Source organism: Gossypium hirsutum, chromosome A10 (genome assembly GCF_007990345.1).
Source record: "Gossypium hirsutum isolate 1008001.06 chromosome A10, Gossypium_hirsutum_v2.1, whole genome shotgun sequence".
NCBI lineage: Eukaryota > Viridiplantae > Streptophyta > Magnoliopsida > Malvales > Malvaceae > Gossypium > Gossypium hirsutum.
In genome coordinates this window covers 83,975,444-84,000,966 of record NC_053433.1, presented here as the reverse complement: position 1 = coordinate 84,000,966, position 25,523 = coordinate 83,975,444, and the positions used below count along the sequence as shown (strand labels likewise).

The 25,523-nt window shown below is 31.3% G+C and overlaps 1 protein-coding gene and 1 non-coding gene across 2 annotated transcripts; one reads left to right on the top strand and one right to left on the bottom strand.

The window, feature by feature from the left end:
- Positions 1 to 2,599: 2,599 nt before the first annotated feature.
- On the bottom strand, positions 2,600 to 2,706 carry LOC121208794 (small nucleolar RNA R71). Its single transcript, XR_005903918.1, has one exon. It is a non-coding gene; the product is annotated as a small nucleolar RNA R71 (small nucleolar RNA).
- A 20,306-nt stretch (positions 2,707 to 23,012) lies between these two features.
- LOC107896899 (shikimate O-hydroxycinnamoyltransferase) lies at positions 23,013 to 24,979 on the top strand. The gene is made up of 3 exons (XM_016822196.2): positions 23,013 to 23,181; positions 23,388 to 23,798; positions 23,891 to 24,979. Exons 2-3 carry the CDS (start codon positions 23,388 to 23,390, stop codon positions 24,788 to 24,790), a joined length of 1,311 nt encoding a protein of 436 aa, XP_016677685.1. The 5' UTR covers positions 23,013 to 23,181; the 3' UTR covers positions 24,791 to 24,979.
- Positions 24,980 to 25,523: the final 544 nt, after the last annotated feature.

Below are 25,523 nucleotides of genomic sequence, written 5' to 3'. Positions count from 1 at the left end.
TTAATGAGTATGTCAAAGATGAATTGTGTGTAAATCCAATTCGAGATGACTGAGGTATGTACAAAAAAACTCATACGTGATGAACTCATTATGTGATGAACCCTCAGTAAGGTTATGGTTGAGTAAGTTATGATTTTAAGATCTTAATAATATTTATGCCAATTATCTTCATGTTGATTGTATGTTAAATGTCGGTTTATGATGCCTATTATTTGCATGGGAACTTACTAAGCTATATAGCTTACTCTCCTTTTCTATCCCTTGTCTTCTAGTGTCATCGAGCTTGCTCGGGGATCGAAGACTGTCGGAGATGCACTCACACAATCAACTAATTATTTTTGGTACCAATGAATTTGACATTTTGAGTCATGGCATGTATAGGGACTTAGTTATTTTGCTATGTGTCATAATTGAATTGGCCTAATGTGTTGGCCTATATTGGTTGATGATACATTTTGTAAATGGCCATTTGAAATTGGCTAATACTGGTTTAAGTATATATGCATATGATGATTGATAAACCGAAATTTATACATATTTCTATCCCATGCTTAGCATATTTTATGGATGATTTTTCCTTAAAATTAGTGAATTCGATGCTCCTAATGCCTTAATTTCATGTTTTATTCTTAGGTGAGCATAGGAGAGTGAAAGGAATGAGAAACAGGCCAAAAATGGAGAAAATGGGCCAACGTACAAAATCAACATGACTTGGACTTCCTCACACGGGCAGACCACACGGCCATGTCCCTTTGGCAAGGTCAAAGCACGATTTACACGGGTAGATCACACCCCCGTGCCTATTTAACAGCCTTGACCACGGCTTTAAGCAATCGCACACAGGCGTACCAAGCCCAAGTTTAGTCCAATTTGGAAAAGGCCAATTTTGAGGGCTCTTAGGCATTCCAAAACCTATAAATACACCCTAGAAGAGGAGAAGAGGGGGAACGGACAGGAGGAAGCAAGGAATTGCTCAAGAAAAGCCGATCGATCCATCTCAAAAGCCTGATTCACCATCAAGACTAAAGATCTCCCTTCAAATTCCCTCAGGAGTTTTGGGTTTTCTTATGTTTTGTTATTTTTATTCTTTTGAGATGTTTTCTTTCATTAGTATGAACTAAAACCCCTAAATACCTAAGGGGAATGAAACCTAAGACGGATTTTGTTATTATTATCTTAATTGTATGATAAATATTTGACTTGTTCTTAATTATGTGTTCTTAATTATTGTTTTGATATTACAGGATATTGATTCAAGTTAAGCTCTTATTCAGAGGAGGAATAGACCCTGTCTAAGAGTAAATTTGTCATAATTAAGCGGAGTTGGTTGCGCACCTAGAGATAGGGTGACAAGATTTTGCCGAATTAAGTGAAACCTAATAAGGGGATCCATAGATCAAGTTAATGCAACCCTAGGGCATTAATTAGAAAGAGATTTCAATTATTCAATCTAGGGTTAGACGTTGTTAGTCTCGAGAGAGATAATAATATAACTTAGGGATCTCCATGGAACAAGTTGAATGAATAAATCGTCCGATTCAGAGTCAAATAACAAGTGAAGTCTAGGTGGATTTTTCCTTAGGTATTGTCTTAATCAATCGAGTTTTCAAAAAGTATTTTCCTCAAATTTCTTTTCTGTGATTTCTTAGTTTAATTAATTAGTTAGATAAACAAAACTCTTGTATTTTTTACGCTAGATAATAAAAAGAAAGTTGATACTAGTACTTTTAGTTCCTTTGGGTTCAATAATCCGGTCTTACTAAAGCTATACTACTGTTCGATAGGTACACTTGCCTTCACCGTAATAATAGTTAGTTTCAAGAACGATTCATTATAAATATTTAAAACTTGTCACGAATATCACGTATCAAGTTTTTGGCGCCGTTGCTGGGGAACTAAGATATTAGGAACACTCGATTTTTATTACTTTATCCATATACTTTTATTGCAATTTAAATTTTATTCTAATTTTTATTACTAATTCTTCTTTTTCCCCTTTTCTTGCAGGTTCTTATAGTTTATAACTAGAAGAAACCCGTCAGGACCATTACTTTTTAACAGTGAGATCGACTGCACAGTTCACAAAAATTGAAGAGAAATAAGGTGAAGCCTAAGATACACAGAGGACGAGGAAGAGGGCGATACTCCAACCACAACCGAGGAGATGGCTGAAAACCAAGAAAATCCGCTACCTCTTGCGATTGCTGTTGATCCAGTAAATCAGAATCCTGCTCCATGCACTATGTATGATTATGCTAAACCTAATTTAACAAGAACTAAGTCAAGTAGTTAGACCTTCTATTGCTGCAAATAATTTTGAACTGAAAACTAACACAATTCAAATGATACAACAGTTTGTACACTTTGATGGTTTGCAAGACAAAGATCCCAATGCTCACTTGGAAAATTTCTTAGAATTTTGCGATACCTTTAAAATTAATGACGTTTCTGATGAAGCCATCACCCTCAGTTGTTTCCCTTTTCGTTGAGGAACAAAGCTAAACAGTGGTTGAACTCGTTACCACAAGGGTCAATTACTACTTAGGAACAAATGACTGAAAAGTTCCTATTAAAATACTTTTCGCCGGCTAAAATGACTAAATTACGTAATTATATCTCTTTTTTTGTCCAGATGGATTTAGAGACACTCTACGATGCATGGGAGAGATACAAGAATCTCTTGAGAAGATGCTATCACCATGGGTTACCACTCTGGCTACAGGTTCAAACTTTCCATAATAGCCTGAATCCTTCGACTCGACAAATGGTTGACACAGCTGCTGGTGAAACCATCAATAATAAAACACCTGAAGATGTCTATGAATTTATAGAGGAGATGTCACTGAATAACTATCACTGGCAAGTCATGAGGATAAAGCCAACGAAAACACCCGACGTTTATAACGTCAATTCAGTCACCATGCTCTTTAATCAGGTAGAACTCTTGAATAAGAAAATTGATGGTTTTCTTAGTTCTTCACAGGTTCACCCAGTAATGCAGTGCGAAGCAAATGGAGGTGGATCGAGCAATTCAGAATACCCACTTTGTGGCCACAACATGGAGAACGAGCAATTAAATTACATGGGTAATAATCCTCGATCTCAAAACAATCCTTATAGCAATACTTACAATGCAGGTTGGAGGAATCACCCAAATTTTTCATGGGGAGGCCAAGGAAATTAGAAACCACCACCCCCTCCAGGCTTTCAGCAACCACCATACTAGCAGGAGAAAAAGCCGAACCTTGAAGAGATACTAACCAAATTCATCTCAATGTCAGAGACTCATTTTTAGAATACCGAGACGGCACTTAAAAATCAACAAGCATCAATCCAGGGGCTCGAAACTCAGATTTGGACAGCTCGCCAAGCTGATTTTCGAATGACCACAAGGTAGCCTGCCAAGCAACACTGAATTTAACCCAAGAAAGCAACTCAATGCAATTTCCATTCAAGATGAGGAAGGGTTAGTGGAAAAACCAAGGCAAGAACTGGTGGTAAGCGAAGGTAAGAATGAGGTAGGCCAAAACAAACAAAAATTGGTAAGTACAGAATATAAACCTCGTGTGCCATACCCCAATGCGACAAGGAAAGACCGCTCAGACGAACAATTTGGTAAATTTCTTAAACTTTTAAAGAAACTACATATTAAACTACCGTTTATTGAAGCACTTTCGCATATGTCGAACGCACTCAAATTTTTAAAGGAGCTTCTAGCAAATAAACGAAAGTTAGATGAAAGGTTACATGTGGAGCTGAACGTAGTTTGCTCAGCCATTCTTCAGAATAAGCTACCCAACAAACTAAAAGATCTAGGGAGTTTTACGATTCCTTGTTTAATTGGTAGTTTAGATGTTAATAATGCATTGGCTGATCTAGGGGCTATTATCAATGTTATGCCTTACAAATTGTTTAAGCAACTAGGTCTAGGGAAACCCAAACAAATTAGGATGAGCATTCAATTAGCAGATAAAACCGTCAAATTTCCTAAGGGTATCATTAAAGACGTACTTATTAAAATTGACAAATTTATATTCCCAATTGATTTTGTTGTTTTAGACATAGAAGAGGACAGTAATGTTCCTTTAATTTTGTGAAGGCCCTTTTTAGCAACTGCTAGAACAATTATTGATGTTGGCACAGGTGAACTCACACTTCGTGTGGGAGATGAAACAATCACCCTTCAAGCCCGTAATTCGAATAACACATCAAAAATCAAAGGTGACTATACAAATCATTCGGTTAAAACGAACCATATGGTGCAACCTTCTTTGCAGGAAACAGGTCCAAAAAACATACATAAGCCAAGCAACAACAAAGAACCTATCCATGAAGAACGAAGGTTACAAATCAAGGAGCTAGATGAATGGCAGACACATAAACAGAGAAAACACGATAAACTAAAACCACGCCATAATGAGCCTAATTCTTCCAAAAATCAACTTCAAGTTGGAGACAAAGTACTATTAGATGCAGCAGATCCTAGAATTGGCACTTCTGAACCAAATGAAGAAACCCCTCTTACGGTAACTAGCATTTTCCCATACGGTACGGTCGAGGTAAATCACCACAAATTCAGCATGTTCAAGGTAAATAGTACTCGTCTTAAACCTTATGTTGATAAAATTTATAGTAGGGATGAGGAGTGTAAACTCCTCGATCCACCATAATCACACACCAGAGAGGTAAATCGAGCTTAGACTATAAATAAGCACTTCTCGGGAGGCAACCTGAGCACTAACAATATTACTTTCTTTAAATTTTAGTTTTTAAAATCTAACATACTAACCAAATCATTGAACACAGGTTTTTCAGAACCACACGGCAAGGCACACGGGTGTGCCGTAGGCCGTGCACATACCACTAGATGTAACACGGCCGTGAGATACGGCCGTGTGAAAATAGGGCAAATTTTTCTTCCCCAACACGGGATGCGATAAGTAGCCACAGCCGTGCGACATGGCCGTGGGCGAAACTGCCAAAATAATTTTGAAACCGTGGGTAAACCTGTCAATTTAACACAGGCGTGCGCCTACATACACAAGCATGGGAGAAGCGAACGGAGATCGACACAGCTGTGTAACATGGCCGTGTACACCAATCCGTCTAATTTCAAAAACTACGAAGCGCACGGGCTGAGATTAGAGCACACGGACGTGCCCCATGGCCGTGTGCCCCAATTTCTATATAAACACTATTATTTATTTTATTTTATTTTTATCTCTATATTTTGAAATTATTTTTTTATTTTATTTTCTTTTAATACTATTTTATCCTGAGTTTTTACAATTTTTATTCTTCGTCTATTTCACTAAGAGTAATTATGCTTTAGTATACCTCTTAAAGAGTTCTTGATTTTATCACAGTTAGAAAGAGCTCCAAAGCTCATCCTCGCATAGGAACTAAAAACTCCACCGGGAAAGGTTCTCCACGACTGCCATGTCCTGCTCGACCACGACCATAGCTACCACCAGATATAATATTCTTTTGGTACAGGACTTATGGACTAATGAACCTCTACCACCACCGAAGTATCCTCCTCCACTCTCACGCTGATTATCCTCCAAAACTCCAGTTCAAGGAATTCATTCATCATTCAGGAAGTTTCACTTCTCTCCCTATCTTATGATTATAAATCTATCTTTTTCATTATATCTATCTTTGTACATTGAGGGCAATGTACATATTAAGTATGGGGGCTTTTATATCATCATTAGAAATCCCTGAATTGTGTCTTATTCTCATGTAAATCATTTATATCATTATTAGAATGAATTTTAATTAATTTATGATTTTTATTGATATGTCTTGAATTAAAACATAGGCATTTATGCATTGAGTGTTTAAACTTTAAGACATTAGGGAATCAAGCATGATAAGTTGATTTTTGAAGAATTAAAAACTTTTAGGTTGTTTTTCCCAAGTTTAGGTATTATCTTGAGTTGAAATTCACAGGTTTAAAAATCAAAAAGCCATAACATTTGTGAGATTTTGAGCCTTTAGAGCATCCATCATTTCTTTCATGCTCACTTTTATTGTTGCTTTGAGTGTGTCAGTATTGAATTGTTATTCTAGAACTTGCTTGATTATGCATGTCAAGGCCACACCATTTGAGTTGATATGTCAAAATGATAAAGTCACTTAGGCTTAACCCACTCACTCCACAAAAGCCTACCTTCATATTTAACCCTTAGTGAACCCCTTTGAGCCTAGCAAGCCATTAATTGATTTACCCTCAATATTAACCCATAAACCATTATTGTTGAAATCCCCTAATTTGATGCCTATTTTTGTCGAGATTTGATTTGAACTAATTGCTTAGCTATGTTTTGCTCTTCTATGCAACTGACTTGTTCTTAAAAAAAAATTCATACTTACATATTAGTAGTAATTCGGTATTCTTGAGCCACAGTATCTAAATTTCATCTTCTGAGAAGAAGCTCACTTGTACTCAATTGATGTTTAATTACTTTTCTAGTTAGAAAATTTTTCAATTCAATCTCGATTCTAACCTTTTCTTTCAGCTTGTGACCACACCCCCTAACTAAACCCACGTTACAACCCTTTAAAGATCTTTTGATTGATGTTCATCTCAATATATAGTGGTGGAGATTTGATTTTCATGCAAGCATATGGTAATGACTTTTCATTATTGACTATTGAGTGCTTCATTTATTGTCCTTAAAAACCTCGAGTGATTTGAGTGAATCTTTAGTGAGGATGTGAAACTCTGTGATATTTTGAATCAAAGGTAATTACTTAGATGAGGGAAGACACCTATGTTTTCATGATAAAATGCTCAACTTGGAATGTTTGAAACTTTGATGTTCTTTCAGTTGAATTTTCAATGTATGATTACCTATGGATTATTTTGAGATATTATCGATAGAAATTACAAGTTGAGAAAAATTTATTTTGATTATGAGTTGAGAATTTTGCTTGAGGACAAGCAAATGCTTAAGTGTGGGGTATTTGATAAACCACAATTTATACATATTTCTATCCCATGCTTAGCACATTTTCTGGATGATTTTTCCTTAAAATTGGTGAATTCGATGCTCCTAATCCTTTAATTTCATGTTTTATACTTAGGTGAGCATGGGAGAGTGAAAGGAACGAGAAACGGGCCAAAAACGGAGAAAATGGGCCAACATACAAAATCAACACGGCCTGGTCTTCCTCACACGGGCAGACCACACGACCGTGTCCCTTTGGCAAGGTCAAAGCATGATTTACACAGGTAGATCACATGCCCGTGCCCATTTAACAGCCTTGACCACGGCCTTAAGCAATCACACACGGGTGTGTCACACGGGCGTGTCCCTACCGAGCCCAAGTTTAGTCCAATTCGAAAAAGGCCAATTTTGAGGGCTCTTGGGCATTTCAAATCCTATAAATACACCCTAGAAGAGGAGAAGAGGGGGAACGGACAGGAGAAAACAAGGAATTGCTTAAGGAAAGCTGATCGATCCATCTCAGAAGCCTGATTCACCATCAAGACTGAAGATCTCCCTTCAAATTCCCTTAAGAGTTTTGGGTTTTCTTATGTTTTGTTATTTTTATTCTTTTGAGATTTTTTCTTTCATTAGTATGAACTAAAACCCCTAAATACCTAAGAGGAATGAAACCTAAGACGGATCTTGTTATTATTATCTAAATTGTATGATAAATATTTGACTTGTTATTAATTATGTGTTCTTAATTCTTGTTTTGATATTTCAGGATATTGATTCAAGTTAATCTCTTATTTAAAGGAGGAATAGACCTTGTCTAAGAGTAAATTTGTCATAATTAAGCGGAGTTGGTTGCGCGCCTAAAGATAGGGTGAAAGATTTTGCTGGATTAGGGTGAAACCTAATAAGGGGATCCATAGATCGAGTTAATGCAACCCTAGGGCGTTAATTAGAAAGAGATTTCAATTATTCAATCTAGGGTTAGACGTTGTTAGTCTCGAGAGAGATAATAATATAACTTAGGGATCTCTACGAAACAAGTTGAATGAATAAATCATCCGATTCAGAGTCAAATAACAAGTGAAGCCTAGGTAGATTTTTCTTTAGGTATTGTCTTAATCAATCGAGTTTTCCAAAAAGTATTTTCCCCAAATTTCTTTTCTGTGATTTCTTAGTTTAATTAATTAGTTGGATAAACAAAACCCTTTTATTTTTTAGGCTAGATAATAAAAAGAAAGTTGATACTAGTACTTTTAGCTCCTTTGGGTTTGATAATCCAGTCTTGCTAAAGCTATACTACTGTTCGATAGGTACACTTGCCTTTATCGTGATACTAGTTAGTTTCAAGAACGATTCATTATAAATATTAAAAACCTGTCACGAATATCACGTATCAATTATGTTTTCATGAATGTGGAAATTTGCATAGTTTAAGTTGATAAGTATGTGATGATTGTATGTGGTAAATCGTAGTATGTGAATGATGTGTGGATGTCTTGATTGTGGCTGAATTGGTTGAATGTAATTGCTTGGATTGGTGTTATGTTTTCTTGCGTAAGTGTGTGCATAAAAGGGTGACCAAATGGCTTGGTAAAGAGCATTATTTTTTGTCCACACGAGTAGACACGCGGGCGTGTATCTAGGCCGTGTGTGACACACGGCTTGCCCCATGGGCATGTGTTCTAGCCGTGTGTTCCCTGCGCCTTAATTGTTGCAAAATAGAATGCTCAGAATTGAGCACATGGGCAGAGACACGGGCGTATGTCTCAGCCGCGTGGATGACACGGCCTCAGGCACGGGCGTGTGCTCTGGGCGTGTGAAGTCTGCACATATTTTATGAAAAATTTTGAAAATTAAATCGACCACACGACCTAGCACACGGGCGTGTGACTTGGCCGTGTGTCTTCAATTTGTTCTTGGGTGACAAACAGAGAGTTACACTGGTTAGGGACACGGGCGTGTCCCAATCCACACAAGCGTGTGGCTCTTAAAAACATAAAAAATTTTCTAAGTGTTCTGAAGTTTTCTAAATTTTTCAGTTTAGTCCCGAACCACTTCCAATGTATGTTTTGGGCCTCGTAGGCTCTTTTTAGGGACGTTATGAATGTAAAAATTTTTAAATTTAGATGGAAATTTACGTCTCGAATTTGGGTGATTACTTGTGTATAAGTCTGGTAATGCCTCGTACCCTATTCCGGCGTCGAATACGGGTAAGAGGAGTTACAGTATTAGCTAATTTTTGTTGTTGTGATTAGAAAATGCATGTTTTAGAATTTTCATGTCTTAAATTCATTCCTTGAATTTCAGTATGGTAGTTTCAATTCCTTAAAATAGTTTTTCTTGATATTTTAGGGAAAAAATTATGTTTTAGCCCTTAAACTTTGTTTTGGAATTAAGTGAGTTTAAATATCATTTTGAACTAAAATTTTCACTAATGGTTTTAAATAAAATGCCTAGGACATTGGTTGGTCCAAATTTATGATTTATGTATTTAACGATTACGATGTGTAATATGTTGATTTTACCCCTGGACCTTTTTTGTTGTATTATGATGAAAGAAGCCTGATTTTTTTGTTGTATTATGATGAAAGAAGCCTAATTTAGGTTTGTTTATTTGTTTAAAATTACTTTTTTAAACACTTTTTTAATTGGTGTGATGGTCGTGTTACGGTGTGTTGGTGTTTTTAACAGAAAGTCACTTCTGTGGCTAATGTAATGTTCAAAATTCAGGTCGGACCATCCCGGTCGGGTTTGAGGCGCCTCTAGATAGCTCTTCAGAAATTGAAATCGAACCTGAAGAGAATACACAAGAATACATTATGGTTTGCACTAAAATATCCATCCAAAGATATTTTGTAATAGCCTAATTTTCAGTGGTGTCGGAACAGTGCTTCGAGATCACTAAATCCAACAAATGAGTAGGAAATATTATTAATTTAGTGAGTATAAGTTAAATGTGAAGTTAGGAAAAATTTTGAAATAGTGAAATGTACTAAAAATATATATATTAAAATAATTAGAATTGAAAACGAGGTATCGAGACCTCAGGAATTTTAAATCGAGCCATAAATATTTTTATAAATATTTATGGAGTGTTAATAAGTTAGTATTAAAGGTTCGTCAAGAAATTTTAAAGTACTGATAGCGAATTGAACAAAAAGGACTAAATTGTATCAAATGCAAAATTGTGGGAAATGATTAAATAGCTTAAATGATAAAAGAAAGAGGGTTTAAAAGGCAAATAGACCCAAGGTCTATTTGGTCTGGACGGCAAGAGCATGAAATCACCAAGAAAATAAGGGGAATTAAGGGCAAAATTGGAAAATTACAAAATTTACTTAATAAAGCTAGGACTAAAGTGGAATTATCTAGATTTCTCTTTATTTTTCTGCATTCTCATCAGTAAAAACACCATGGAAGAGTTTCCTTAAGTTGGTTTTTCCTATTTTTACTGCAAGTAAGTTCAATTCTTGACTATTTCTTAAAATTTTTGTGTTTTTGTGACTTTTACAACTAGGTCCATTTGTTGAATTCATTACTTCTTGATTCTATGAAAGAAATTGTAAGTTTCTATGAATATGTGCTGGAAGTATATGATGATTTGACATAGAATTAGAGCTTTAAATTGTTTATATGCTGATTTTATTGAAAGAATTGAAAGTGAATGTTTGGGACCTAAATTGTAAAAGAGTTTGAAGTTACAGTTTTATGTGGAAATTCTGAATTTCAATAGTTATGAAATAACTTATAATGTCTAGGAAAAGTATTAATTGAGAAAATTAGTTTAATTGAGGGGTTAATGAAGTAAGGACTGAATTGTACGAACTGTGAAATTTGGGGCAAAATGAAAATCAACATTTTGCACTAAAACAGTTTTGGACAGCAGCAATAGTCTAACTTTAAAAAATCTGAAATATTGTAGAAATATAATTAGAGGATGAATAAAATATGACATTAAATCTTATTGAGTCTAGTTTCTTATAGAAGAAACGGTGTAAGCAATGGAATTGTAAATCATGAGATATAATAAGTTTTGTGACACAATGTCAGAATGATTTCGGGTTCCCCTGATCTGACTTTGGAAAATTATAAAAAATTGGAGAAAAATAATTAAGGGATTAAATTTATATGTTTAAAATCCTTAAAGAGTCTATTTTCAATAGAAATAAGCGGGAACATCATCCGAATCTCGTACGATGAGATAATTAATTCTTAGTGAAGAAGGGTTGGAATTGTCAGATAGCAGAACAGGGGCAACTTTAAAGAATAAACTGTACTTATTGGCTAAACCAAAAATTCTGAAAATTTTATGGTAATAATATATGTAAGTCTAGTTTCAGGGAAAATTAGCGGATCTTAATTTCGAGTTCTGTAGCTTAAGATATAAATAATTTAGTGACTATGACGCAAATGGACTGTTTTGAATATACATAAGTAAATAGTGAAATTATTGATAATGTTACTTGTTGCATGTTATATAAATTAAGGATGTGGAATGGAGAGGAGGAGGAGGAAAATATGTATAAATATTCAGCTAGCATGGCTAATTTGTATGTTTTAGGCTCATGGACTAAATTGAATAAAAGTAAAATTTTATGGGAAATTTTGTAAAAAAATTGTTAGAAATGACCAATTTGCATGAAATGGATTATTTTATTATTTAAATTACAAAATTGAATGAAATTATTAATTTAGCTCAAGATCAGGGAAAAACATGTTTTAAGGATTAAATTGAAAAGTGTTGAAATTATGAAAATTTCTGACATTTTATAGAATTCATAGGTTGTTATCAATTTGTGTGAGAATAACGGCTAGAAATAAGGATTAAATTGCAATAATTTTATTTTATTTTAACCTAAGGATGAAATCGTCATTAATTAAAAGTTTAGTGGTAAAATGATAATTTTGTTTAGAGCATTAGTTGAATGTATTATAACATGAAATAAATGAAAACGATGATCAAATTTCTTTATAAAGATCGGATGACTTGAATACGAGACTTAAACGTGGAAAAGAAAAGATATCGGATTAATGAAATATCTAATAAATGAATCGGTAACTCCAGTAATGCTCCGTAACTCTATTATGGTGACGGATTCGGGTTAGGGGCGTTACATATTTGATAAAGATAAATCTCATTATAAACAACAAATTTCAATTGGAAACAATAACCCTTTTTGACACAGGAGCAAATCAAAATTGTATTAGAGAAGGGATAATTTCAATAAAATATTATGACAAAATATCAAAATCTCTTAAAGCTACAAATGGTAAAAAAAAAACTAAAAATTACTTACAATATTCCTAATGTTAAAATTTGTATTAGGAATTTTGTAATAAATGTATCAAACATCAAACATGTTTGTTAATGGTAAAAGATATTACTCAATACATCATATTAGGAACGCTATTCATATATTTACTCAAACCCTATAAGGTAAAAAATCATTCAATCTCCACCAAAGTTTTAAACACTAAGGTAGAATTCCCTTTTTATGGAAAAACTCAAAAATAAGAAATCTCAACCTATTAAAATCTTTGTCCATCCATAACAGGCAAATCAACAATTTGATTAATCATAAACAAAAACAAATTTATTTTCTAAAAGATGAAATATATTTTAAAAAATTAACTAAACAATTAGTAAAAAGAGAAGTCCAAAAAACACCCAATTAAAGAACAAATAGATTTGACATTATATTCTTACATTCTTAATGCCTTTTGGAATAGGAAAAAAACATAAAGTAACACTACCATATAAAAATGATTTTGATGAAAAAAAATTTTAGACAAAAGTAAGTCCAATACAAATGAACAAAGAAATAGAAGAATTTTGTAAAAAATAAATACAAGATTTTCTCAATAAAAACTTAATCAAAAAGAGCAACTCTTCTTGGATTTGTTTAGCATTTTACGTGATGAAAAATGTAGAACTCGAAAGAGGAACCCCAAGATTAGTCATTAATTACAAACCTCTCGATCAAGCTTTAAAATGGATTAGATACCCAATCCCAAATAAAAAGATTTATTGCAAAAACTATTCAATGTCAATATTTTTTCAAAATTTGACTTGAAGTCATGATTTTGGAAAAATCAAATAAACGAAGAAAGATACAAAACAACATTTTTTGTACCATTTGGGCAATACAAATGGAACATAATACCTTTTGGACTAAAAAATACTCCATCTAAATTCATAAAAATTATGAATGATATTTTTTATCCATATTCCCAATTTACAATAGTATACATTGATGATGTAATAGTGTTTTTTGATAATTTAGAAAAACACTTCAAACATTTATCCATTTTTGTCAAAGTTATAAAAAATAATGGTAAAGTTTTTAGGTCATTATGTTACCCAATGGATCATCACTCCAACAGAAAGATCTATAAAATTTGCTAGTAAATTTCTAAATAAAATCCTTGATAAAGTCTAACTACAAAGGTTCTTAAGTAGCGTCAATTATGTCATAGATTTTTATCCCGATTTTAGCAAATTATGTAAGCCCTTGTATAAAAGGCTCAATAAGAATCCACAATCTTACAAATGTTCAGACCAATATAGTTACCCAAATCAAAAAACAAATCACCCAACTTTCTTGTTTACACTTAGCTGATCCAATCGCCCCCAAAATAGTAGAAACAAATGCTTCTCAGATTGGGTGTAACAGCTTGATTTTGAGCCTAGTCGGAATAGTGGTTCCGGGACCACAAATCCGACGAATAAAATTTTATTTTTATTATATTTTTATGGTTTACGATTTCACGGAATAATTTCGTAAAAATTTCGTTCGAAAATTTTGACATTCGGGCACTTAATTTAGTCAAAAGGACTAAATCATAAAAAGTGTAAAAGTTGAGTTCTACATGCTAAAGGTGTCCAATTATTATGAAATTTTAAATTTAGGGTCCTTAAATGGTAATTAGGCCATTGGTTAATTGTTGGACAAAAATAGACATGAAATGGGTGTAATAAAATATTTTTAAGTTAGGGGTATGTTGGTAAACTAATAATTAAAAGAATTAAAAACCCCAAATAGCCAAAATTTAGCCATCTTCTCCATTTATCAGCCGAATGTATCATAAACTCCATATCTAGGGTTTGGTTCAAGCTTCCAAGCTCAATAGTGAGTGCTCCTAAGTCCCGTTTTTAAAGTTCTTTACATTTTTGAAATCCCGGTAACTTGTTCTACTTATTTCTACCATTAAATTGAGCTAAGGTTCATGTCTAAAAATTTACCCATGAATAATATGCATGTGTTTTGATGTCTAATGGTAGAAAATGAAGGTTGGGTGTTAGATAAACATCAATTACTAATTGATTTTCGGTAAAAATACATAAATGGGCATTAAATGACCATTTTGAAAAATGGTGTAAAAGTGTGTTTTTATGAGATTTGTGGGATTTTTTAGCATATAAGTATTTGGTTAGGCTTCAAATACAAGAAAATGTGATAAAAATCAGTTTACGAGATTTGGGGCAAAAGTGTAAATATGTGAAAGTTTTAGGGTAAAAGTGTAATTTTTTTAAAATATGATTTTGGGTCAATTTGAATAATGTGAGTCCTAATTAGCCTATATTTGAAATGTTAGATCAAGGAAAATCGAGATATGGACTAAAATAGGGAAAATACCAAGTTGTGAACAAACGGTAAAAATGGTCGTTTTCGTGTTTGAGGTAAGTTCGTATGATAATAATAATGCGATGTTATGTTTGAATTATATTTCTTACTATTATTGCATATATTGTATGATTTAATATATTGGAAAAGTTGATGGAATGTGTTTATGATGTGGAAATATGACATGAAAGAATGTTACATGAAATGCAAGAAAATGATGATACATGACAAGTGATATATGAAATATGTGATATATGTTATGTAAATTCTTAAAAGCTGATTTGCTATTTGAGTTGTGTCTTATTATACTATGAATGGACAATTGGTACTATGGATAGTGAGATCGACACTTCGAGTAAGTTCGTACATAAATAATCTATCGATTCTTTTTATGTTATTATATTTTGATATCATATGAAATGTGGCTGCCTATCAAATGGTTATTTGATGTAAATTATGAATTTAAATTGATTACGGACAATTTAGTAAAATGTTGAAAAGTGAGGAATTTCCCGGTTGAACCTTCGGAATAGAAACGATACAAATGAGCTATTGTGAGGTCACGTGTGTAGTACTAAATGCAAGCTACTACGTGTACTGGATAATTGGTTGCATGTGTAGTACTAAGTGCAGGCTACTACGTGTATTAGATGGTGAGGTCACGTGTGTAGTACTAAGTGCAGGCTACTACGTGTACTAGATTGTTGGTCGCATGTGTAGTACTAAGTGCAGGCTACTATGCGTACCAGATAGCTTCGGCTACAAGTGTGGAAATGGGAAAATGTGCAGGCAATTGTGTATCTGTTATTATTTCGATGAGTTCAACGGGAAATTGATTAAGTGAAAATACATGTGAAAGTGATTATGTGATGAACAAGTGCAAGTATATGTTTATTTGAATTTATGAGCAATATGCTCGATATTTGAGCGAACCTTGGTAAAATGGAATGGATTAAGTGAAATTGTGTAAAAATGAACTTTAGTAGTAAAACAATGTTGGACAGCAGCAGTGCATGAATTTGAAAATTCACCAAAATTTGTGGAAGTTGAATTAAATTTCAAATAAAATATGGAATTAAAGTTTATTGAGTCTATTTTCACATAAAATAAACAGGGGAAGCAAAAGAATTCCATATTATGTGATATTTGAATTCTTGTGAGACAGTGTCTGAATGAATTCGAGATCCCCTGTTCTGACTTGGAAAAATTTTTAAAAATTATAGAAAAATAATTATGGGGTATAATTTATATGTCTAAAATCTTGGATGAGTCTAATTTTAATAGAAACAAATGATAACATCATCCGAGTTCTGTAATATGAGATAATTAATTTTTAGTAAAGAGAGGTCGGAACTGTTAGACAGTGAAATAGGGGAAACTTTAATGAATAAACTGTACTAATTGGATAAGTCAAAAATTCTGAAATTTTTATGGTAAGAAGCTATACGAGTCTCTGGGAAAATTAATGGAACTTAATTTGGAATTTCATAGCTCCAGATAAAATAATTTAGAGACCATTGTTCAAGAAGACAGCTTGTCCTGAACTTGAGAACAAGTTGTAAACATTGATAAAATATGTTAATGAGTTACTTACTGTTTTCATATGAACTTACTAAACTTTAAGCTTACACCCCTTCCTTTCCTTCTCTTATAGGTTTATTTAACTATGCTCGGGTTGGAGATCGCCGGAAATGCTATCACACTATCAAGCTATCACGTTTGGCAAAATAAAATGATCGTGAGTCCTTTTTAAGTTTATGGCATGTATAGGGACTGGATTTTTTGTTGTGCAAGTCATTGCTAATGTGGTCAAATGTGTTGGCCTATAATGATTAAATGATTAAATTTGTAAATGGCCATGTGGCTCATGATGATTGTTGAGTTGTAAATCCAATTATGCATGCATGTATGTGCTAATATTTCTTGATGGGTTTGATAGCCATGAGAGTTGGCTAAAGTCAGATATGTTTGAAATGAAAAAAAAAATTAAAAGTTCCGGTTTAGTCTCAAACCATCTTCAATGTATGTTTTGGGCCTCGTAGGCCCGTATAAGGGACAATATGCTTGTGTTTGAATATTTTTGAGTTAAATCGAAATTTTATGGCCCGATTTTGCATGAAAGTTGAAATTTAAAGTCCGATAATGCTTCGTATCCGGTTCCGTCGTCAAACGTGGGTAAGGGGTGTTACATTGGGTATGGTGGGATTTTAAAACAAGTCAAGAGAGGAAAAGAACAAACAATCTAGTTTACATCTTGACACTGAAATCCAACTCAGTAAAATTATAGTATAATTAAAAAAAAAATTATCAATTGTTTTATGTAATACAAAATTTCAAAGTGATTTATTAAATAAAAAATTTCTTTTACGAATTGATTGCAAATCAAAAAAAGAAGTTTTACAAAAAGATGTTCAAAATATTATCTCAAAACAAATTTTTGCAAGATGACAAACAATTTTAAATATATTTGATTTTGAAATTGAATATACCAAAAGAGAAACTAATTATTTGCTTGATTTTGTCACAAAAGAATTCTTCAAATATGACCCCAAAACTCGAAGACAAAGGAAAAAAATAAGTAGAAGAATCTTCCCCAAAAAAAACTCCTCAAAACCTATCATATCATGGTATGGAATTTGCCTACAAGAAGAAAATGAGGGATCATCATCCTCATCAAGAATATCCAATAATGCATCCCTCCAAGATGCACAATATCCAAATGAAATTAATTCAGAAATAAAAAAAAAATAGATTGAGTCTCTCTTTCAATCCTTTGAAGTGGCATTTGCTATAGCTCAATCCAAAGAGGAAACTCCCATCTAACAAATTGTTGTTGAAGCAACCAAGATTTCAAAAAATAGAGACATATTTCTACACAAAAATATTTCAAAAGAAACATCTCTTCAAGAGATTTTTCCAAAAGAAGTACCATCTTCACATACTGCTACATAAAAATCCTTACAATATTTTACAAAAAATGTTTTGAAAATTTTTTCGCAATCAATTTCTTTTCAAAATTGTGTATTTCTTAGATTATTTTTCCCTGGAATTATGCTTATGAACAAGATCAATACATGAGAATCCCATTGTTAGTTCAAAATTTCATAAAGAAATTGTGGGACAAATTCAATAATGAAAAAAAAAATGATTTCAAGTATTTGCATGATCTTTTCAACAAAAACGCAAGGTTATGCAAATTTGTTGCCCCAAATCAAACTACTACAAAGTTCTTTCAAGCCAAATCGACTACCAACACAATGTTGGCTTAGGCCAAAGAAGAATTGTTTTTCAACCTTCAGAAAATTCCCAACAAAGCAAAGACAAAGATGAACAAAGGTGATTCATTACAAAACAAAGACAAAGATGGACATGAGTGAACAAGAGTGATTCACTACAAAAGATGGAGAACAATTATGCAAAGAAAAGACGGAGATCAGTAATAAATTTTCTCCGAAAAAAAAAGACAAAGATCAATAGTAAAGATTCTCTGCAAAGAAAAGACGGAGAAGAATAGTAAAGATTTTTTTATAAAAGTTTTGTAATCAGAAAATATATTCTCTGCAATTGTAATTATAGTCTAGAAAATAGCAATTGTATAATCCTTGTAATAATGTTAGGGATTAGATTCCCCAAAGAAAGACATTATAAAGAGGTAAGCACCCTCTATAAAAAACTCTCAGTTTTATAATGAAATGCGCAACTTTTGAATACGATTCAATACACCAACCCAAATACGACTCAAAATCCTTTGAGACAAGTTTTTCCAAAATTTTTTAACTTTCAAAAATTTAAGCTTTTGTTTTTCAAAAATTTAAATTCAAAATAAATAAAAATTAACTTTAAAAATTTTAGTTTTTTTTCAAAAATTTAAATTCAAAACAAATCAAATTTAAGTTTTCAAAAAAATTTAATTTTAAATTATTATTTTCATACACTTTCATCCGATCCTCAAATCCTCAGGACTGCTCTACATATATCTATATTTAACATTTATTTTATATATTTTAATTTTGACATAATGATTTATTTAGTCCTATAACTTTATAAAAAAATCTTTTTAACTCTTTATTTAATTTTCGTCGAATTTAATTTTTAAACTTGCGTTATTTATCGAATTTCCACCAATGCCATAGTTGATTGAAGAGAAAGAAAGGGAATATTTTGGGTTTCTCTAGTGAAATAAAATCAAAAAGTATAGGCAAAAGATAGTAGTGACTTTGGTGATGAATATGAGAAGCTTTTTATCTGGGTTTGTTTGAATTTTTAAATGTTAAACTTCATTTAATGACGAAGAAAAAGAAGATTTGGGTTTTTTGAAAAAAAAAATCTTTTTTGCATATTGAATTTTAGAATTAAAAAAAATATATTTTGATTTTGATTTAAACATAACTGATGATGATGATGGAGATGATAAAAAAAAAGTTGGGTTTGTTGCTTGGCTGGATTTTCATTAGTTGTAAGTTTGATTTCTACCTTTGTCAGATCTTAATGATCCTTGGTTATGTTCCAGAGGTAATATGCAATTAATCGCAAATCTTTTAAGGTAAAATATTAATTAATCACAAATTTTAAATTTAAGGAAAATGAAGCAATTAAACATAATATTTAAAATTTTGTTCCCAAGAAAACTTATTAATTTAATTTTTGTAGTTTAAATTTTTAATTTTTAATTTTTTTATGATTTTAAATATTTTTACTATTTAAATTATTGAAGATATATTATGATATCATCATTGTCTGAAGTCTAAAAATGATGTGTGTCCCGAATTTAACTTTATTATAATAAAATATAAAAAATTTTGGCGGAATAAAAATTTAGATATTTTTAAGTGACAAATTCAAACTACAAATCAAAACTTATAAAGAATAATTTTAAAGGAGAAAAGTATATCTATTCACGAGTCTGGTGACTCGGCTCGGCCTAAAGGCCTACTCAAAATGTGAGAGGATTTGAGCAACAATATAAATCTGAAAAATGGAATTGGATAAAAGAAATATAACTTGTTTAAAAAACGGGTCAGGCCTAAGGTGAAGTATTTTGGCCTAGGTTCGACCAAATTCATTAAATGACAAAAAATCTGTTATTTTTTATTTTTTAATGTTATTTTTTTATTGTTTTCTCCTTATTTTGTTACCATTTTATTATTATGTTACTATTATTTTGTTGTTATTATTTTGTTATTATTATTTGAATATTGTATAAAATTTATTTTATTGTTAATTTTGTTATTATTTTAGAGGTATTTGTTAATTTTGTTATTATTTAGAAGAATTTACTTGTTAAGTTGCATCTTAGTGTTATTTAAGTATATATATATTAAATTTTATTTTTAATTTGTTGAACAATATTTATTTTAATATTTTTAGTATTTTTAATTTATTATATATATTTAAAAATTATATAAAAAATTAATAAGGCATGCTAACCCGGGCCCACATTTTAACTTTTATCTAGGACAGATTTAAGTCAAATTTCTAACTTATTTTTCGAACCCAAACTTAATAAACAAATCTAAATTTTTAATTAGCCCTACCCGAATCTAACTTAATCCATAAACACAACTAGCGAAAAGTAGAATGAGATGACCTTCGTGGCTACATGCCTATCTCTCGAAAGCAAGTGGTGGAGAAAATTCTCTTAAAGAAATGGGAAGAAAAATTAATGAAGACAGACAGAAACATTAATTCCAAGACGTGAACCAGCATTGAATTGATTACCAAAAAAATAAAAATAAAAATGTGAGGTTTATCACGAAAATCGTGGCTTGTATTTAAGCTTAAAATATGTTTTGATTTAAAAAATTTTATAAAAATTTAAATTTTAAATTAAATAATTTGAGTTATTTAAGTTAATCAAGTTATTTGAATCAATTCGAATAAAAAATTATATTTTATTTAATTCGAATATAAATTATATAATTCTAGTTATTTAAAAATCTAAATAATAAAGAGATAAAACTATTTCGTTTTCGATAAATATTTTTTTCTAAAGTTAAAAGTCAAAACTATTAATTAAAAAGTAAAATTACGTTATTTCGATAAATATTTATCTATTAAATTAAAAAGTAAAACCATTGTATTGTTTATGTAGTTAAATAATATTATATTTTGTCTATTATTTAAATAATCGACTTATATAAACATAACATTAAGTATAAATAATAGAATTCATTAACTCGGCTCGACTTAATTCGAAAATTTTTACTAATTTCGATTTGATTTAAAAAAATTTTAAATTAAATTCATTTGTTAAAATAAGATTTATTAATTTAATTAATTAAAAAAATTTAACTCCGTTCAGCCAATCGAATCTAACCGGGCTAATAGTTTTCTGCTAAACGCATTGTGCAAATGTCTAAAGTCGGACCACAGAAACGGATTTGTCGTTTTATTGCTGTCAGCGTCTTTAATATATCGTTTTTGTATTCATTAGGAGGGTTACGTTTCAAAACTAATGTTTCGGATTAAGTAATTTGTTTTCGCATTTGATTATTAGGTTTTTGTTATAAATATTTTTATATTATATTTTTGAGATTTGTTTTTAAATTTATTAATATAAATACAATACAATTATAAATATAGGTTTGAGCAACTGTAAAATAAAATTAAACCAATATAAATTGTAAGTAGATAAAAAATTGAAGTATAATCAAATAAAATCTACGTATGATAATTATGCATAATAAAATTGATTATCCACACATGATAATTACATACGTCACAACTCAAACTTGGATACTTAAAAACTTAGGGCTTTAACTTTTTCCAATAATAATATGACATTTATAAGGTATTTTTATTCGATTTATATTTTGTAAGATTTATTATTGTAATTGAAATATGCCTTCCTAATATAATTTGTGATATATTTTGAGTAATTTGTTTAAATTTTAGAGAAAATTTTGTGTTTTTAATTTTGTATAATTTATTTACACGTTAAATTTTTTTTATAACTTTAGCTTTATATTGTGTTTATATTTTGTTCCCATCATGTATTAATTATTCCTACATCTATGTCATATTTTAATTTATCCCTATTTTTTGTAATTTGTTATAAGAATATAATTAAGACATTAAAAACCAAATTTCTCACATTAGATGAATTAATCATTCAATCAATTCCAACAATTTTATAATTCTAGTTGGTCTCACATATAGGGCGAAGCCAGAACAAAATTTTAGGGGGCCGAATGAAAATTTAATTTTTTATAGTCTATATCTTTATAATTTTTAAAGGATTAAATAAAACTTTTATAATTTTAGGGGGGCAAAGTAAAATTTTACCTTTACTAATTTAAAATTTTAAAAAAAATTTAATAGCCTAAATATAAATTTTCCATTTTAGGGCGAGTCATGGCCACTGCCAGCTCCCTTGTATTTGCCTCTACTCACACAATTCAAAATATTGGTAAGAAATTTAATTAAAAATACATGTTGACATAAAAATAGTTATTTAATATTTATGTGTATATATTAATAAGGTATTGATATTATTGACAAAGTTTGAAATTTCAAGTCTTTGAGCACTCGGGTTGAGAGTCATCATGCATAATTATCATGCACGTGTCTCTAGTCCAATCATGTGTTGTTGCTATATATAATTTTTAATCAATTAACTGGTTTTAACTTAATCTATTTATACTTTATATTAATTTTTATTTTATTTTATAATTACTTAAACATACCATTGTAATTGTACTATAATTACATTGTATTTATACTTATAATTTTTTATGAATATAAACATTTAGAAAAAGAGAAGAGAAATTAAATCAAATTTAGATCCGGAATAAACTAAATTAATTATCATCTATAAATATGGATTTGTAAATTAAACCTAATTTTACCTGAAGACTGTACCACCGACCGGGCAATAAGTATTTTACAAATAATTAAAATTTGCATAAGGTTATTCAATATTTTTTATTCATAAAGTTATTTAGAAAATAAAGATTTAATTGAGTTATAAATTTAATATTTTTAATATTACAAAAGAGAAACATAATATTATATATAACAGTAAAAGTAACATAAGTAATTTAAGATTTGTATTAAATATTGCAATAGTTTTTATTTTTCTCACTATGAGAAATAAGCAAAGTATTGGCAGATTTATAGTATAGTAAAAAAATGATGTATAGTTAAAATTGTTATAAATTTGTTAATTGAGTTTTAATTTAATTGATATTAACATTAGTATTGTTGTCAGTGTAAAAAAATAAGTTTAAGTGTGTTAAAATATATTATCTTCTAAATTAAAAGTTGAAGAGAGACTATAGATAATTTTAAATATTATTTCTATCAAATTTATAAATTTACAAAAATAAAATTGATAATTTTGTACCTTTAAAATTCTAGAAAAATAGAAAGGCCAAGTATAAAAGTTCACCTGTTCTTTTTATTGTAATAAATACGCCAGGTGTAGAATTGAGGGATGGAGACCAGCTGGCACTTGACGATGTGATTTTGGTCTAATTCATTAAATACGAGAACATATGAACCACAAATTTGGATCTATAAATTAAGCGCAAAGGCTTCACCAGGGACTGCTCAAGTCTCCCTTCGCGCCCTTTACATCCTTGTTCTTCTAACACGATTTCAAGGTATGAATATTCCAATCTTTTTCTTTCATCATTCCATTTTTTTAATTAGAAAAATCACTATTTTCTCTCCTTCATCTTTCAAACATTCAGTAGAAGTAGAAGTTTATACATGTTCTTATCTCATTTTCATTGATATCAAAACTTGCCTAATCATCCCATTCATTTGAAGATGCGACTGACAATGGAGTTTGTTATCTAATTTATAGATGGAGATTACTATAAAGGAGTCTGCTATTGTACGTCCAGCTGAAGACACTCCCAAACGAAATCTATGGAACTCCAATTTAGATATAGTGATGATAAGATACCACATTCCTACTGTATACTATTACAAGCCAAATGGTTCTTCTGATTTCTTTGATGCTGGAAGGCTTAAAGAAGCTCTGAGCAAGATTCTTGTCCCATTTTACCCTGTTGCTGGAAGGTTGGGGTATGATGAAAATGGAAGACTTGAGATAATATGCAACGGTGAAGGAGTTTTATTCGTTGAAGCTGAAACTACTTCAGTCATGGAACATTTGATTGGTGATTTTACTGAGAACTCTCAAGTTTTACGTTTAGTCCCTAAAGTCGACTATTCTGGAGGAATATCTTCCTATCCACTTATTGTATTGCAGGTAATCCGCAAACATTTCACCGAAAAAAGGATATAAAATATAAAGGATTATATAATAATAGTTTATTTATTGTGTGTGTGTAATTTTACCAGGTAACTAAGTTCAAATGCGGTGGAGTTAGTCTTGGAGTAGGGATTCAACATACTTTAGGAGATGGCGCAGCGGCTCTTCATTTCATCAATAGTTGGGCTGACACTTCACGGGGCTTGACGCCTGCCATTGTACCATTCATTGATCGAACTCTTCTTCGTGCTCGGGACCCACCAACGCCTAAGCTCCACCATGTTGAATATGACCCTTCACCGGCATTGAAGTCTGCATTAAAATCTCAATCAGATGATCATAAGCCATCCATTGTCTCCACCTTTGAGCTCACAGCTGATCAATTGAACACCCTGAAAGCCAAAGCAAATGTTGCAAATGCAAACGGTGGTATAAAATATAGCAGCTTCAACATCTTGGCTGCACATATATGGCGTTGTGTAAGTAAAGCAAGGGGTCTCTCAGCTGATCAAGATACCAAGCTGTATTTTCCAGTTGACGGTCGATATAGATTGGATCCTCCGCTCCCACCAGGCTACTTCGGCAATGTAATCTTTACGACTGCACTAATTGCTGAAGCTGGTGATCTCGAAACCGAATCGTTTACTGACACCATAAAGAGGATTCATGAACGATTAAATCAGATAAATGATGAATATTTAAGATCAGCTATTGATTACATTGAAAAAGTGCCTGATTTAAACACCTTGGTTAGAGGACCGCATACTTTTCGATGCCCAAACCTTGTTGTTGTTCCATGGAACTGGTTGCCTATATATGAGGCAGATTTCGGATGGGGTCGTCCCATATATATGGGGCCAGGGAATGTCGTCCAAGAAGGTAAAATTTACATGCTACCAAGTCCAGCTAACGATGGGAGTTTGACACTGGCAGCTCGTTTAGAGATCCCTCACATGAAAGTTTTTGAAAAACTTATTTATGAGATTTAATAGTTATATTACCAGTGTGTTGCGCATTTATTTTTATTTTTATTTTGTGGTTAACGGATTGTAATGGAAGTTATTGCAGGAGTTGATCTTGAGTATGGATCATTTAATGATTGTTTTAGGAAGTTTGGTGATTTCCTTTTTTCTTTGAATGTGCATTTCTTAATGGAAATTACTTTTTTTTTGGGTAAATAATGGAAATGAGCTTTAAATGCATGTGATATGGAAAGTTGAGATGATAACAATTTCTTACAAATGTTAATCATCTTTTGGGGAGGATGTATGACTAAGCGGAGTTAATTTAGGAATTAAGAGTACTACAAGGTTACAAGGTTATTGCGTTTGCCTCCGATTTTGTAAATTGAAAAATCATTTTGATTATATATTTTGCACTTAATTGATTTATTTAAAACCGTTTTGTTTGCTTACAATAAAATTGGTTCAACAAAACAATTTAAACTTATAAGGTTGCAAAATAGAAGTGACAACGATATAAATTGAGATGTTAATCTTTTATGTACCAACAATGCTATTGTTTGCTAAATATTATTTTATAATAAATTTTAATTGATTGTGTATTATATTATACAACTAATGAATGTTATTATCATAAAATTATTTTAATAATCAAATCATTTATATAGTCACTTCCTGTAATTTAATTTAGGCATATGGTTGCGTATATTTGATGCAGATTTGGGATGGGGTTGTCCCATAAATCTGGGGCCCAATTAAC

Bases quoted from the DNA above. Each gene is read 5' to 3' on its own strand.
- LOC107896899 (XM_016822196.2), top strand. From the start codon at position 23,388: ATGGAGATTACTATAAAGGAGTCTGCTATTGTACGTCCAGCTGAAGAC. The intron at 23,799-23,890 runs GTAATCCGCAAA...TAATTTTACCAG, and splicing joins ATCCACTTATTGTATTGCAG to GTAACTAAGTTCAAATGCGG.